A 13299-nucleotide genomic window follows, 5' to 3' on the forward strand; every position below is an offset into this window, starting at 1 on the left:
TTCTTCCTCCTTGAGTGTTCCCTGGTTTTTGCCCTCGATAGCGAATACCCCCTACATTTATTTATACAATATATGCCATATTATATATCGTGTTATTTATTACCATCATTTAATTTATTATTTTTTATTTTTTATATTTTATTTTTTATTTTTTGGCCTTTGTTTTTCTCCCTTGCCATCTCTCCTCCCCGCTCCCCCCTCCCCCCTTCTTTCCCCCCTTTTTTCAGGCACCCACCGGGTAAGTATACTCCCATATATCCCGTATATCTTATCTCTACATATTCTACTGTACGACAGATGTGTTTCAAGATCCTTGTTATTATGTAATGAGGTACCTCTGTTATGCCAGGAATTATTGTTCACCCTGCATTTATAGACTAATTCACATCAATTAGTAAATACGATTTACGATTCACTATCATCTGTATATATATATAACGATTATGATCTATACAGTTTGTATGTGTTATTACTCACCTTCATCCCATAAGGATATTTGGTTTTGACTTCTCCTTCTCTAGTATACACCATCCTGTGTTACTTTCAATCGTTATAACCACACAATTTCATGTTATTTCTAATTATTATAACTAATGTTCTCACTACAAGGGAATTTTAGATTTAGTCCCTCCTTCTCTGGTCAACACAATTTTTTAAACAATTTTTGAGTTTATCTTAACCAATGTGATCAATGCGTGTTCTTTTATGAGTCATATATATGTATTTTAATGTTCTGTCTTTGGTTATTCAAAGGATCTGTTTGTATTTGAGGATGGTATATACAGCACTCTAGTTCTAGTGAGTCTGTTATACCTTCAATATGCAATCTTATGGTTTAAACACACACATTACCTTCTCTCGATAATCTATACTATTGGACCAATTTAACTCCCTTTCTGTTTATTAACGTTATCCATCTTTGCTGTTTGTTTCATAATTTTATCCACTGCTGTTGTTGTTGTTTTTTGCTTTTTGTTTAGTTTTTTCTTACCATTTATCCCTCTCTGTGTGTTGTAGTCTTTTCTGCAACACATGATTATGTACTGGTGGTGTATCAGTGCATTTATTTACTTTATCATCCAATCAACATCTTATGCATCAATTAACGGCTCCCAGGAATTCTTCTATATAACAGCACATTACTCTCTGCTCAATTACCCTTGAAGAAGTCTCCGTTGGAGATGAAACGCATTGGGACACCTTTTTGACTCATTCCGGCATCCGTAGATAGGAAGTGACTCTGCGCTCCACTGTGGAACGCATCTCACCCGCGGATTCCGGCGTACACGATCCGACGTTTGCAACCAGCCTGCCTGTTCTGGAGTTCCATTCTGAAGGAGATCATTGGACCTTGATTCTCCTTCATCCAGCAACGCTTCCACGCCGTTTACCAGCACTAGCGTGAGTTTGGTGGTGCACACTCCGGTCATCACTTCATTTTTCATGTTCTTATTTTCCATATGTTTTTTCTGTTTGTATTTTAGTTAGCGTTTCATGCTGTGCATGGTTCATTGTAGTTGATCGTTATGGCCAATATTGGGTCTTATTAAACTGCTTTTAGTTTACCCCTCCTGGTCACATACGTTTGTTTAGCCAGCAAATTGCATTCCTTACTACAATATCACTGTTTATCAATTATAACACATATCACCAGCTGATATTACCCTCCTTTTTCTTCTTTTCTCCTTTCACTCTCCAATTCTCCTTCCCCTCCCTCCTTCCCTTTCTTTTTCTTTTTGAGGTATATCCTGACAAACGTGGACATGTGTGGATTTCCGGATTGATCCCTATTTGGTTTATACTCCATTGACAGCAATTCCAAATCCTGCTAGTGTTTTTTCAGAGACATTGTGTGTTTTTTTGTGGACTCATAGAGCCAAGGATTTTTTGCTCTTTTTGTTTTTCCTTCATTTAGACCATTTTACAGTTTATTCTATGGTATGCATACACCACCTTTATTTTTGTTATATCCAGCCATTGTATATGATGTTTTTTATTTATTCTGCTGCAATATTCACCCTTTTTCTTCATTAACACTTCGCGAGCGCAGTTGGAACATATTTATTTGTACTGTATCTACAAGGAGGGATTCCTTGGTTCCCCCGCTGCTGCGAGTGTGTCACCTAGTCTGATATTGAGCGCATATGTATATCTATTGTTAAGACACAGCATGCGTTTATGTGGCTTGAAATGGACGTCTCTGTCATTACAATACCATAGAGAAACAAAGATATCTACCCGTGCTATTATGGTTCATTTTATAAAGTGTCATCATGAGTAAGAGGCTAGAACTGATGGACATAGTGGGTATCAGGTGGGGGGGTTCCTGTTTCCTGGTTCTTTGACCTGTTCCGTAGCCTTAGCAGAAATCTAGAATACGCAGAGAGAAGGGGTCTATTCTACCCTGGCTATATGTAAACCTAATTTACTTTTGATCAGTTTAAATAATCAGCAATTTCCAGCTGCTTCCTCAGGCTTGGGCTGCCGCACACCTCCCAAACACTGACACCACACTCGATTCTTCTCACTTGCTGTCAGCTCAGTAAATTCTTATAGAACAGCACAATTTGCTGGAACGAAGGCTTAAGTCCATCTCTGGACCTAAGCTTTGTTTAACAATCCTATTTGAAAGACTGTCTACACCTGTCTACAAATGTAGTACTTCTATGTTAGTTCTACAAGAAACAAAGGAATCTACTATAGGAACTATGCTCAAGGGGGGGAGGGGAGGGGAGTTAAAAGCCATTGAAATCACTCATCATTACCTGCACTTTTTTGCTTAAAAGCAGAGAGAGCTGGAACCTCTTGGCACCCTTCTGAAAAACAACAATATCAGATATAGTTACGCATAATATCTATATGTCATCAAAATAAATGGCTCTTGGACAAGACCTGGAAAGAAGTCCACCAATGTACCACAAAACTGAGAATCTCCACTCTCGATACTCCCTAGACCTCTGCATCGACAAGTCCCCCAGATTCCAGGTGATTACACCCTAACACAGTTTAGATGGGTAACAACTGTAATATTCTAGTTCTGAGGAGTTTATGCTGCTTGGAATGTACCTCTCTGTAATTACAGTGCAATTACTGAAAATGTCAGGGGGCCTGTGTCATAAAGGCTAATGGAGTGAAGGGTTTTAAGGAGAAGAGGGTGATTGACAGTGTTGAAAGCTGCAGAGAGGTCCAGAAGGATAAGTATGGGGAAATGGCCCTTATAGGTAAAACTATGCTGTAGAAGATTAATTACTTTTCAGTTGTCACACTTGTCTCTTCCCTCTGCTTTATTCTCACATCCAAACTCTTTCTCAATCCTGTCGACTCCACCTTCAAAATGTTTCCAGATTATGACCTTGTCTTACCCAAAATACAACCAAAATTCTCATGTATTCTCTCACTGGTCTTCTTCTCTTGCTGCAGTATATTCACAGCACCACTCTGAAAATACCTACTCTGGCTCCCTCTGTCCTCCAGATTCCAGATTACATTATCCATATTCACATACAAATCTCTAAACAACATCACCCCATTATAATTCTCATTTTGAAATACTCTCTCTCAATCCCAATTAGATCTATAATCACCTCTACATCCTAGCTTCCAGACTTCTCACATTCCGCTACTAACCTATGGAACTCCCTACCAAAATTAATCAAACTCTCCCACAGCTTTCAAATCTTTAAACGTTCTTTGAAAACCCATCTGTGTTTTAGAGCTTAAGTACTCCCACTTATACTACTCAAACTGGCATATCCTTAGAACTGATCCAATCTCAATTCTAATCCACACTCGCCTATCTTGTCGCAGCTGTGCCATTTTACCATTAGCTCTCTCATGAGCAAACCCTATCTACACTTTATTTTCATGTCTGCTTTATTTTGTTTACCTTGTATGTCCTGTTTTATGTATGCTCCCTTTATTGCCACTGTCTGGTGCTGTGGAACACTGTGGAGCCTTTATAATTACTGATAATAATAATAATGGTCCAGCACTAAACACAATCATGTGACATGAGCAAAAAGCTGTTATTTCTTGGGCCTATGTAACTTTATCACAATCAACTTTATATTATATTTTACTGACATTTTTTTAAACTGAAATGCAAAACATGACTTCTATTTACTGAATGTAAATTTACTCTAGGTTGTGGCAGAGTGACATCCAGCATAAAAGTATTAGGATACTTTTGAAAAGTCCCAATTCTCCTGGTGTACAAAAAGGGGTGTAGCATAAAAGAAAGAGGTTTGGCCTTGCTGTAAATGTATGTGGTCTGGGTGGATTGTGGGGCAGATTTGAAATATCCGATTTCTCATTTATCAAAAGTTTTCAACTAGATATATTGGGACATATCTTATATTAGGTCTGACTACACACAATTCCCACTTTACCTCAAGTCCATCCCTCCAGCTCTGTCATCTCCTCCCTCATCTGTGTCAATAAAAGTAGAGGGTAGGGTAATAATAGTATGTAAGGGCATTAGCATTAACTGAATTTACTGAATGAATAAATGAGTGACAAATAATGACATTCATTTGACTGTCAGAACCACTCGCTGAGTCTCTTTAATCAACCAAAATCTCATACATGATCGGGTGTGTTAACAGCAGTAAGAACAGTTCAATGCTGTTATGTGCGTATTGTCGCTAACCAATAACGATTGTCGAACCTCGATTTGTGTTTCCAACGCACAACGATTTATTCGCAAAAAGTAGTATTATATATTCAAGCGAAGTGATAATAAGTACAGCCGTTACTTATCGCAGGCGCTCTGGATCCAGTGTACAGTCATTCAATCCTGAAGTCTGAGGACAAGATGTCTGAACGCTAGATGAGAAGCTGCTGCTTATATGCACACAGGAATACAGTAAAACAGTGAAGATGGTATAGCTTGCTTCTATTGGTCCAGGTTTCAGGAAGGTTCAAGGGGTTGTCAATCATTGGCTAGTTCGTCCTTAAGAATCCAAAGGAGGGGGTCATCTCTCCAGGGGGTATGCTCTGCTCTTCCCGCCAAGATTCCTTAGTCTTAAGTAGTTCATAATTCCCTATCATTCATAACTTGCGTATGCACTCTGTGATTCCTTCGCAGAGTGAACCGAACAGTAGCAAATGTAAAGAGGTTTATTATGATACCACACGATATGATTCCTTCAACCTGTTCCATATATTTCACTTATGTGCATATAACTTATAATATAAAACATAAATACTACTATATTTCGACATAAATGACTATATGTTGCAACTACCATTAATGTGTACTATTTTACAAGTATGCGTGTTTGTGCGAATGTATGTAAAAGACTAAATACTGTTGTTGCCACGTGTTGCAGCTGCGTACGCCCTTCCACGCCGTAGCATACCGTATGCATCTTTTCAGACAAAGACAACCAAGTTTGCTCGATTTTAATTGAGATGACTTTATCCAATTTGCTGACTTCGACAATGCAAATTTACTTTGTATATTTGCTGAAATAATTTGATGAAGATTTAACATTTTTATATTAATATGAAGATCTGTTATACTGTGTTTCTCCATATCATGTTCTTCCCAGACCTATCTCTCTTGGTAAGCTGTGATGAACACAAAGATCATTCACTGAGTTTCTTCTGACAATGTCATATTGATCTATATTAAACCCTTCCCCTCATTTTTGAAAAGATGGAACCTGTCCTGCCCAACCATGAAATAACTTGCATTTATACCGCCAACTATTATCAGGTGTCCTCCAGATTTTAGCAACTTTGCGGCTTTCCTCAGATTTCTGATGTAATCGTCTTGGTCTTTGCTGTTCAGCTCCAGCAGCCATGTACTGATTACACAGTCGGCTTGTGGTAGCACCACCGGGTCGGTGAGATTTTCCTTCTCAATGTCACATTTCACAATGTATTTTATTGCCGTCTTCAACATTATTTCTTTTCCCTCGCATTGGTCACTGAAAAATACAAACACAGTAAAGTACATTTCCAAAAACAGAAACGTGCATGTCCCACAGTGAAAATGATGTTTAAACTTGTTTCTGACAAAATGTAGCTGACTTTGAGCACTTCCAGTGGGAAACTGACGGTATTTGTGGGGATGCAAAAAAAATATCTGGTGGGAAGAGATGGCTGGGCTTGGTCATTACTTGCTGAGTGCATGAAATGTTGTTTTGTTAGATAAAATTTTTAAGTAAGATACAATGAGTTTGAGGGTGGAGGGTTACATTTAGATGGGTACCGGCTTTCCTAGAGGAAATTTTTTTTTTTTTGTCCATGCAAAAAGAACTCAATGTTGTTACATACTAGATTGGGCCTTGTTCCATACTAGGCCCGGCCAGCCTGTGGCTCTCCAGGTTTTGTGAAGCTACAAGCCCCAGCATGCTCTGCCGGTAAATAGCCACACCTCCTGTCTATCATGGTTGACAGATACCATAGCAGAGCAAGCATTCCTTCACAGTAACCCGACGGCAATAAATTAATAAATGTGCATCAGGTCCCAGCAGTCTGGAGCCATGGTGAATAGAACACCAGTGCTGACCACTGTTGTATTTACAATTCAGATCAGCCTACTTGAGTAATCAAGGTGTCTGTCAGCCATGAAAGTCTCCTCATTGCAAAGAGAACCTAGGACGCTGCAGTAAGTAATAGTGTGACTGCAATTCCATATTTATTCATAACTGTTCCAGTTCTCAAATATTAAATGAAACTATTTGGGTGGAAATACCCTTCAACAATGTAAATAATTGACAAAATAGCTCTATATAGTAAGATTCTAATGATTTTCTTATCATCGACTAGTGTTAAATCACTCCATATGTATGAAAACATGTCCTGCCTGCAAGCACAGCATCAAAGGCATTATATCACTCTCTAACCATGTGATACAAGTGTAGGATAGAGTGTGAGTTTTTAATTACCAAAGGGAAGTAGCAAATGTAAAAGATGTTTCTTCCCTTTTACAAATGTATCTAAAAAGAAATAATTTAATCTTCTTAATTATCAATATTTATCTTATTAGTAAGATAAAGTATAGTATACATACCCTCTATGAATACATGGTGAAGTTTCTCTATGGGAAATTTCAAGGATTCATCTCCAAATACCATTTCTGGTTTATCGGAAAAATAAGTATCCAGACACGTTCTTGAATCAAAGTCATCTACATGATAGAGCTTATGGGAGCTACAATCCATCTTGTAATATTGTATCACAGACAGGCTGACTCTCACGTCTTTGACACTGTTGTACTTGTCTGGTCCAGGAATTCTGTTTATATTTACTAGGATCCAGCTATGTAAATTCAGCAGCACCAGGAACATTACTGTTATCATGTGATGATTTATCCTGTTCATGAGTTCATCATGGGAACGTAGGTGATGGTATCACACTCTTGTAGAATAAATTACTACAATTAATGTAAATGTGGATAATACTTCATAGTATCCACTTTTACATTTTAAATTTAATAAAATAAAATAGAATAATAATTTAAGTATATTCCATTATAATATCTTTAGTGCAAGTATATATAAAAATATCAGCTCATTAGTAAAGTAAATATAAAGCAAATGTAAAGAATATTATTGTGACTGATGCAGACCTGCACATCAACGCATATAGGTGGGGAGGAATTTCTCTTGAGGGTGCTGGAGGACTTGTGCAACATTATACATCAATGATAATCAGCACCAATAGCTACACACTTATCAGGGGATTATTGCAAATGGACCTCAAAAGCTAATAGTTCTTTTATTTCTTGCGGCTATATTATGGGAATTAGAGACCATATATTAATATATTTATAGTAAAGAAGATAAGTACTTCTATACATGCATTTTTTAAACCTAATTGCAGTTCTGGGTTTTACTTTCACAACAAATTATAAACAAAAACAACATGCCATTAAGACAAGTTATTAGGTTTTCTTTTTTCTTTTTTTTAAAAAAAGCAGAAATCTTAGCATAATCACAATATAAAATGTATTATTTATATTGCAAATTCTTAATATAGTCATTTTTTCCCCCTCACATTTAGAATTCTTTTGGGCCAATGGCATAGCTTATTTAACTTTGGCATTGGCGCTGCCAGCAGCAGCAACAATAAGGGCACAAGAAGGGCACATGAATTGTGTGTACAGGTTACGTGTAAACCTCTTTGGGATGTCTGACACAGAGATGAGGTGACAATTCATGTTCATTTCCAATTTTTCCCAACTCATGTTATTTTACAAACTCTGAAGATTGTGCAGAATGACCTTGAGCCCATGATCAACATCCACAAATCGATACCATTGCTAACTAAAATATTGGCTGCATTAAGAAGTAAAATAAAATAATGTTGTGTCTTCACTTGTATTTTACCAGTTCCTTGCTTTTATCTTTCAGCTGTAAGATTTGTAATTTGTAATTTCATCTAGCAATTGTCGGAAGATTTTTTTATATAATTCATAAGCCTTCCTTCACCATAATGGATCTCTCTCGTAAATGATGTTATTTTAAAAACAGTTCCCCATTTTGTGAAAAAAATACGAGGGTGGGGAATAACGATATGTTAGAATTAAATAAGAGGTATAATTTGTTTATGAATGACAACAATAACCTTTAGAATCAACCTCACAGAACACAAATTAATGTAAGATTATTTTAATTAATTAACCAATATCAAATAAGGACAGTTCAATATAAGTCTTCCTTTTGAAATTATTTAATTAAGGTGTAACATTTGCAATTTGATAGATCTTTTGTATTTCACAGTTTAATTATCTTTCCAGGCCTATTTCTCTCTGTGAGCTGTGATGAGCATAGCTGCCTCACAGTCACTAAGATCACTCACTGTCTTTCTTCTGAGAACATCACAGTGATCAATACTAAACCCTTCTCCAGTGAGCGCTGAAGTGGTAAGTTTGCAAATTCATCTCCAAACATCTGCAAAAAATTACTAAATACTTTATTCTTTGATTGGATGTTTACAGGCCAGTTCAGAACAAATTTACATTGATATATTGAAATTATTTATTAAGGTTTAAACTTTGTATATTAGTATTTTGATATTTATGTTTTTTTTTCTTCCCAGGCCTACTTCTCTTTGTAAGCTGTGATAAATACAATGGCCTCATAATCAGCAAGATCACTCACTGCCTTTCTTCTGAGAATGTCACAGTGATCAATAATAAACCCTTCTCCAGTGAGAACTTTTCTTAAATAGTTCTCATCATATTTCAAAATGTGGAACCTGTCCTGCCCAGCTGTGAAATAAGTTGCATTTAAACACCCGAGTAATATCAGGTGTCCTCTGGGTTTCAGTAACCTTGTGAGTTTTTTCAAATTTCTAAGGTAATCATCTTGGTCTTTGCTGAGGACATCCAGGAGCCATGCACTTATTACACAGTCTGCTTGTGGTAGAACCACAGAGTCTGTGAGATTTTCCTTCTCAATGTCACATTTCACAATCTGTTTTATTGCCATCTTCAGCATTATTTCTTTATCCTGACATTGGTCACTGAAAAATACAAACACAATAAGGATCAGTTGCGAAAGTGGAAAAGTGCAAATGTTGTTTGCCCCTTTTCTGCTCAAGTGCACTAGGCTTTGAGGACTGTGGATTAACGTATACTCATGAAAATGGTAGTTTCTGTGTAAGTGAAATATTTTACATCTCATGATAGAAGTTGGGTTGTTTGGGATGTTACTCGCTAAGTGCTCGGGTAGGGTCCATAATTGCGACAGTGGAAATGTTGGCACTTAACCTGGTGACATGAAAATGTCAGCAGGCAAAATGCTGACACTTCCATTATGCTAACAGGTTGACAATGTCTGCCATGTGATTGCTAACATGCACAATGTCGCCAATGACAATGCCGACATCAAAAGACCAATGTCGGCAGGTCCGCCAGCTATACCTCGGGACCGCCAGCATTGGTCTTTTATTGTCAGTATTATACTTGGCAACATTGTGCATAACACCAATCACACTGTAGATATTGTCAATTTATAGCACCCTTTCCTTTGCACCTTTAAAATTAGTAATGACATCTGTCAATTATGAAAACTTTGTCATATAGTCTTTAGTAAATGTTAGCTACTATAAAAACATATGACCCAATATGGGTACTTCCATTGTTTAGGGTTAGGACCATCCTATTAGCAAACGACCTGTGAAGAGGCGGATGGCTTATCATGCATTTGCAAATATATGTAACTAAGATTTATCTATTTTATTTACAAGTGGGAGACTGTTTTAATTAGTCCTTTTTACTGGCTCACAGCATTGTGCTGAGAAAGTTTTGGTGTTTCTTTTGCAGATGTCGCTCTCTTTCAAGTACCTGGTGTTACTTGTAAAATCTTTTAGTTACTTAAATTTTGTCTATATTTGTTTGTAAGGCCTGGATAGGATTAGGAGCTTATAGGGAGTGCTTGTACGTTAGCTCAATTTAAAAACACAAAAATATATAACACAGTATGAGCTATCTAAGTATTTAGGGTTACAATGGTCCATTAGCAGAAGAACTGTGAACTGGGGCAGAAGGTTTATAATATATTTCTAAACAGTGTTTGAAGTGGAGATTTAGAATTGGAGCTACCAAAAATAAAGGCATTAGGAGAAGTGGCGGTATGGCATATCACTGTATACCACAAGTACTTATTGTTCAGTTTTTAAGTATCCAGAAAAGGGTCAGTGTGAACTGACAGGGGGTTTACCCTTAGACAGAGACACGTACCTCTTTCCTTCCATCTCTTTAATATATGTTGATGCGTGATCCCAAACAAACGCTCCTGTACGCCTGTGCAGCCATTTGTTCAGTTCCATAATACATTTTTCATTGAACCTCAGCACACTGATCTGTTTGAAAAATCCACAGGTTGAATAGAGATGGTGAATGAAGGATCCAAAACTGATGTCAAACAAAACTTCTCCCTTAATGTGACCTGCAGGGAAAGAGTCCAGTGATTAGAAAGTGCAATATGTTATGTAACATCTGTCCTACACATTATTCTGTAACTGCATGGGGAATGTAAACTCTTTTTCGGGTCTGAAACCCATCCCATGTAATTTCCTTTAATGCTTCAACGAACAACCGGAAATTGGGACAGAAAATATACATTTATTGTTAAAAGCTGGGTTATGAGAAAGAAATGAAAATCAAAAACATATAATCAATTTGAATTGGAGTTATATAGTAGATATAATAAATCAAAAGGTAAAATAATAGAAAGTTCATATCAAATGTTGTTTTTTTATCTTCATTGGAGTAACAAATAAGATAACACAAGTAAGAACTATAATAGTTGTCATGGAAATAGTGTTTCTGGGATCCATCTCGGGACCCCAGGGACTAGCTGTGGCAGGAGTGTAGTTTTGAAACTGGGGGGCCAGATGTATGTCTTGCTCATAGAGCTTGCTTGAATCCTGTATACATGATATTAGGAAAAGGAACCAAACAGAAGGCAACCGCTGGAATCAGTACACAAGCAGGTGCAATGAAGGTGAATCCACACAAGGAATGAATAACCAAGGTATTTATTTCAGCAGGCAGAATGAAGCTGAATTCACACAAGGGTTAATGGTTTGCAGTTCAAATAACAGCAACAGGATGAAGCTGAATTCACAGGAATGGTTAATGGTTTGCAGTTCATGTAACAGCAACAAATGAAGTTGAACTCACTGACAGAAGTCCATAATACAGCAGCAGGTTGAGTCTGAATTCACTCAGAGGTAATGGTGGAGATCTGTATATAGCAGGAGGGTTGAAGCAGCAATCAGGATGAAGCTGAATTCACATGAAAAGTTGAGCTCTGTATACAGCAGGCAGATTTGAGCAGCAATCAGGATGAAGCTGAATTCACATGAAGGGTTGAGCTCTGTATACAGCAGGCAGATTGGAGCAGCAAAACAAACAGCAACTGTTGATTTGGAACCAGGAACTAGGAAAGGGTTGCACTGGCAATTTGCTGAGTGTAGAAGGAGACTCTTATAGTCTGCAGAGGAAGCCAATTGGGGGATGAAATCAGATGTTCAGACTCAGCAGGATGTTTCGCAAATGTCTCACCCAAGATGGCAGCCTCCAGTACTGCAGACAGAAGTCACGCTTGTGCCAGGATAGAAAGCTGCATACGACCAGGAGGGAGATGTACGGTAATATGGTACCGCCGAGTGGTGTAAACAGGGCTAAGACCCTGATTCGTGACAACAGTGTTGTGCCAAATAACATACTTATATTGATATGCTATGTCCAAATGTCAAATAATAGAACACATAAGGGATATTTATTTAACAAACCAAAGTAGGAATTGTGGTGCCAGATGTGGTCAGTGCCTCAAGTAAGGGCAGAGTTTTAAATTCTCTTACAGATTTACGAACACCCTCCAGTGTAAATAACGTTTGACTGTGTTGATATATAACTCACAATATTTTATAAGCATCATCTAAGAGAGTTTTGGTTTCATATCCTAAACGTCCGCTAAAGCAATGTGCCACAACTTAAACAGACAAAAAATGTATCATATTAAATACCATTGCAATGATCACAATGGTGCCTATGATATACCTAATAGCTATACAATTTACACATTAATGAGTCTACCAACACAATGCCATAATAACTGGCATAATATGTTTTACTAAAAAATTATTTGGGGTAGTAATCATTGGGGGGGTTGATGTAAACAATCGGATGCAGCTTGGTGCCAGATCTTAATAAATCATATCCATACATTTCTGAGGAGGTTTTTCTAAGACATATCTGGATCAGTGTAAGGCAAATATTTACCAACCCCCCCTCCCTGGTGAAGTCTACAGTCCCTGGCCGCTTTCATTATCTATCGATCTATCTATCTATCTATCTATCTATCTATCTCTCATGAATTGCCCATTCAACAGATAATTTAATCTATTTAGCAAGATAAGATATAGTATACGTACCCGCACTGAATATATTGTGAAATTTCTCCATGGGAAATTTTAATGTTTCCTCTCCAAAGACCATTTCTGATTTATCAGAAAAGTATGTATCCAGAATGTCTCTTGAATCAAAGTCATGTATATGGTAGAGCTTATGGGAGGTACAATCCATCTTGTAATATTGTAATACAGACAGGCTGACTCTCACGTCTTTCTCTGTGCTATACTCGACTTGTCAAGGAGTTCTGTTCATATTTACCAGCTATTTAAGTCCCTCAGCAGCAGGAATATCCGTGTTATCACATGATGATTTATCATTCATATGACTTGGTCATGGGAATACAGGTGATGGTATCATAAGCTACTCATGCAGAATAAATTACCATAGTATTCACTTTTCTTGTTTATATTTCATGAAAATAT

At 37.3% G+C, this 13299-nt stretch overlaps 1 protein-coding gene across 1 annotated transcript; it reads right to left on the minus strand.

Moving 5' to 3' along the window:
* Window positions 1–9053: 9053 nt before the first annotated feature.
* On the minus strand, window positions 9054–13080 carry LOC142107808 (nicotinamide N-methyltransferase-like). Its single transcript, XM_075191430.1, has 3 exons — window positions 12898–13080; window positions 10697–10904; window positions 9054–9477 (listed from the first exon to the last, which is right to left on the minus strand). Exons 1-3 carry the CDS (start codon window positions 13046–13048, stop codon window positions 9054–9056), a joined length of 783 nt encoding a protein of 260 aa, XP_075047531.1. The 5' UTR covers window positions 13049–13080.
* Between the last annotated feature and the right edge of the window lie 219 nt (window positions 13081–13299).

This window comes from Mixophyes fleayi, chromosome 11 (genome assembly GCF_038048845.1).
Source record: "Mixophyes fleayi isolate aMixFle1 chromosome 11, aMixFle1.hap1, whole genome shotgun sequence".
Taxonomy (NCBI): domain Eukaryota; kingdom Metazoa; phylum Chordata; class Amphibia; order Anura; family Limnodynastidae; genus Mixophyes; species Mixophyes fleayi.

Coding starts and splice junctions, on each gene's coding strand:
- LOC142107808 (XM_075191430.1), bottom strand. CDS start 13,048: ATGGATTGTACCTCCCATAAGCTCTACCATATACATGACTTTGATTCA. Junction 10,905..12,897: donor TCACAATATATTCAGTGCGG/GTACGTATACTA, acceptor CTTTCCCTGCAG/GTCACATTAAGGGAGAAGTT. Junction 9,478..10,696: donor AAAGAGATGGAAGGAAAGAG/GTACGTGTCTCT, acceptor TGTATTTTTCAG/TGACCAATGTCAGGATAAAG.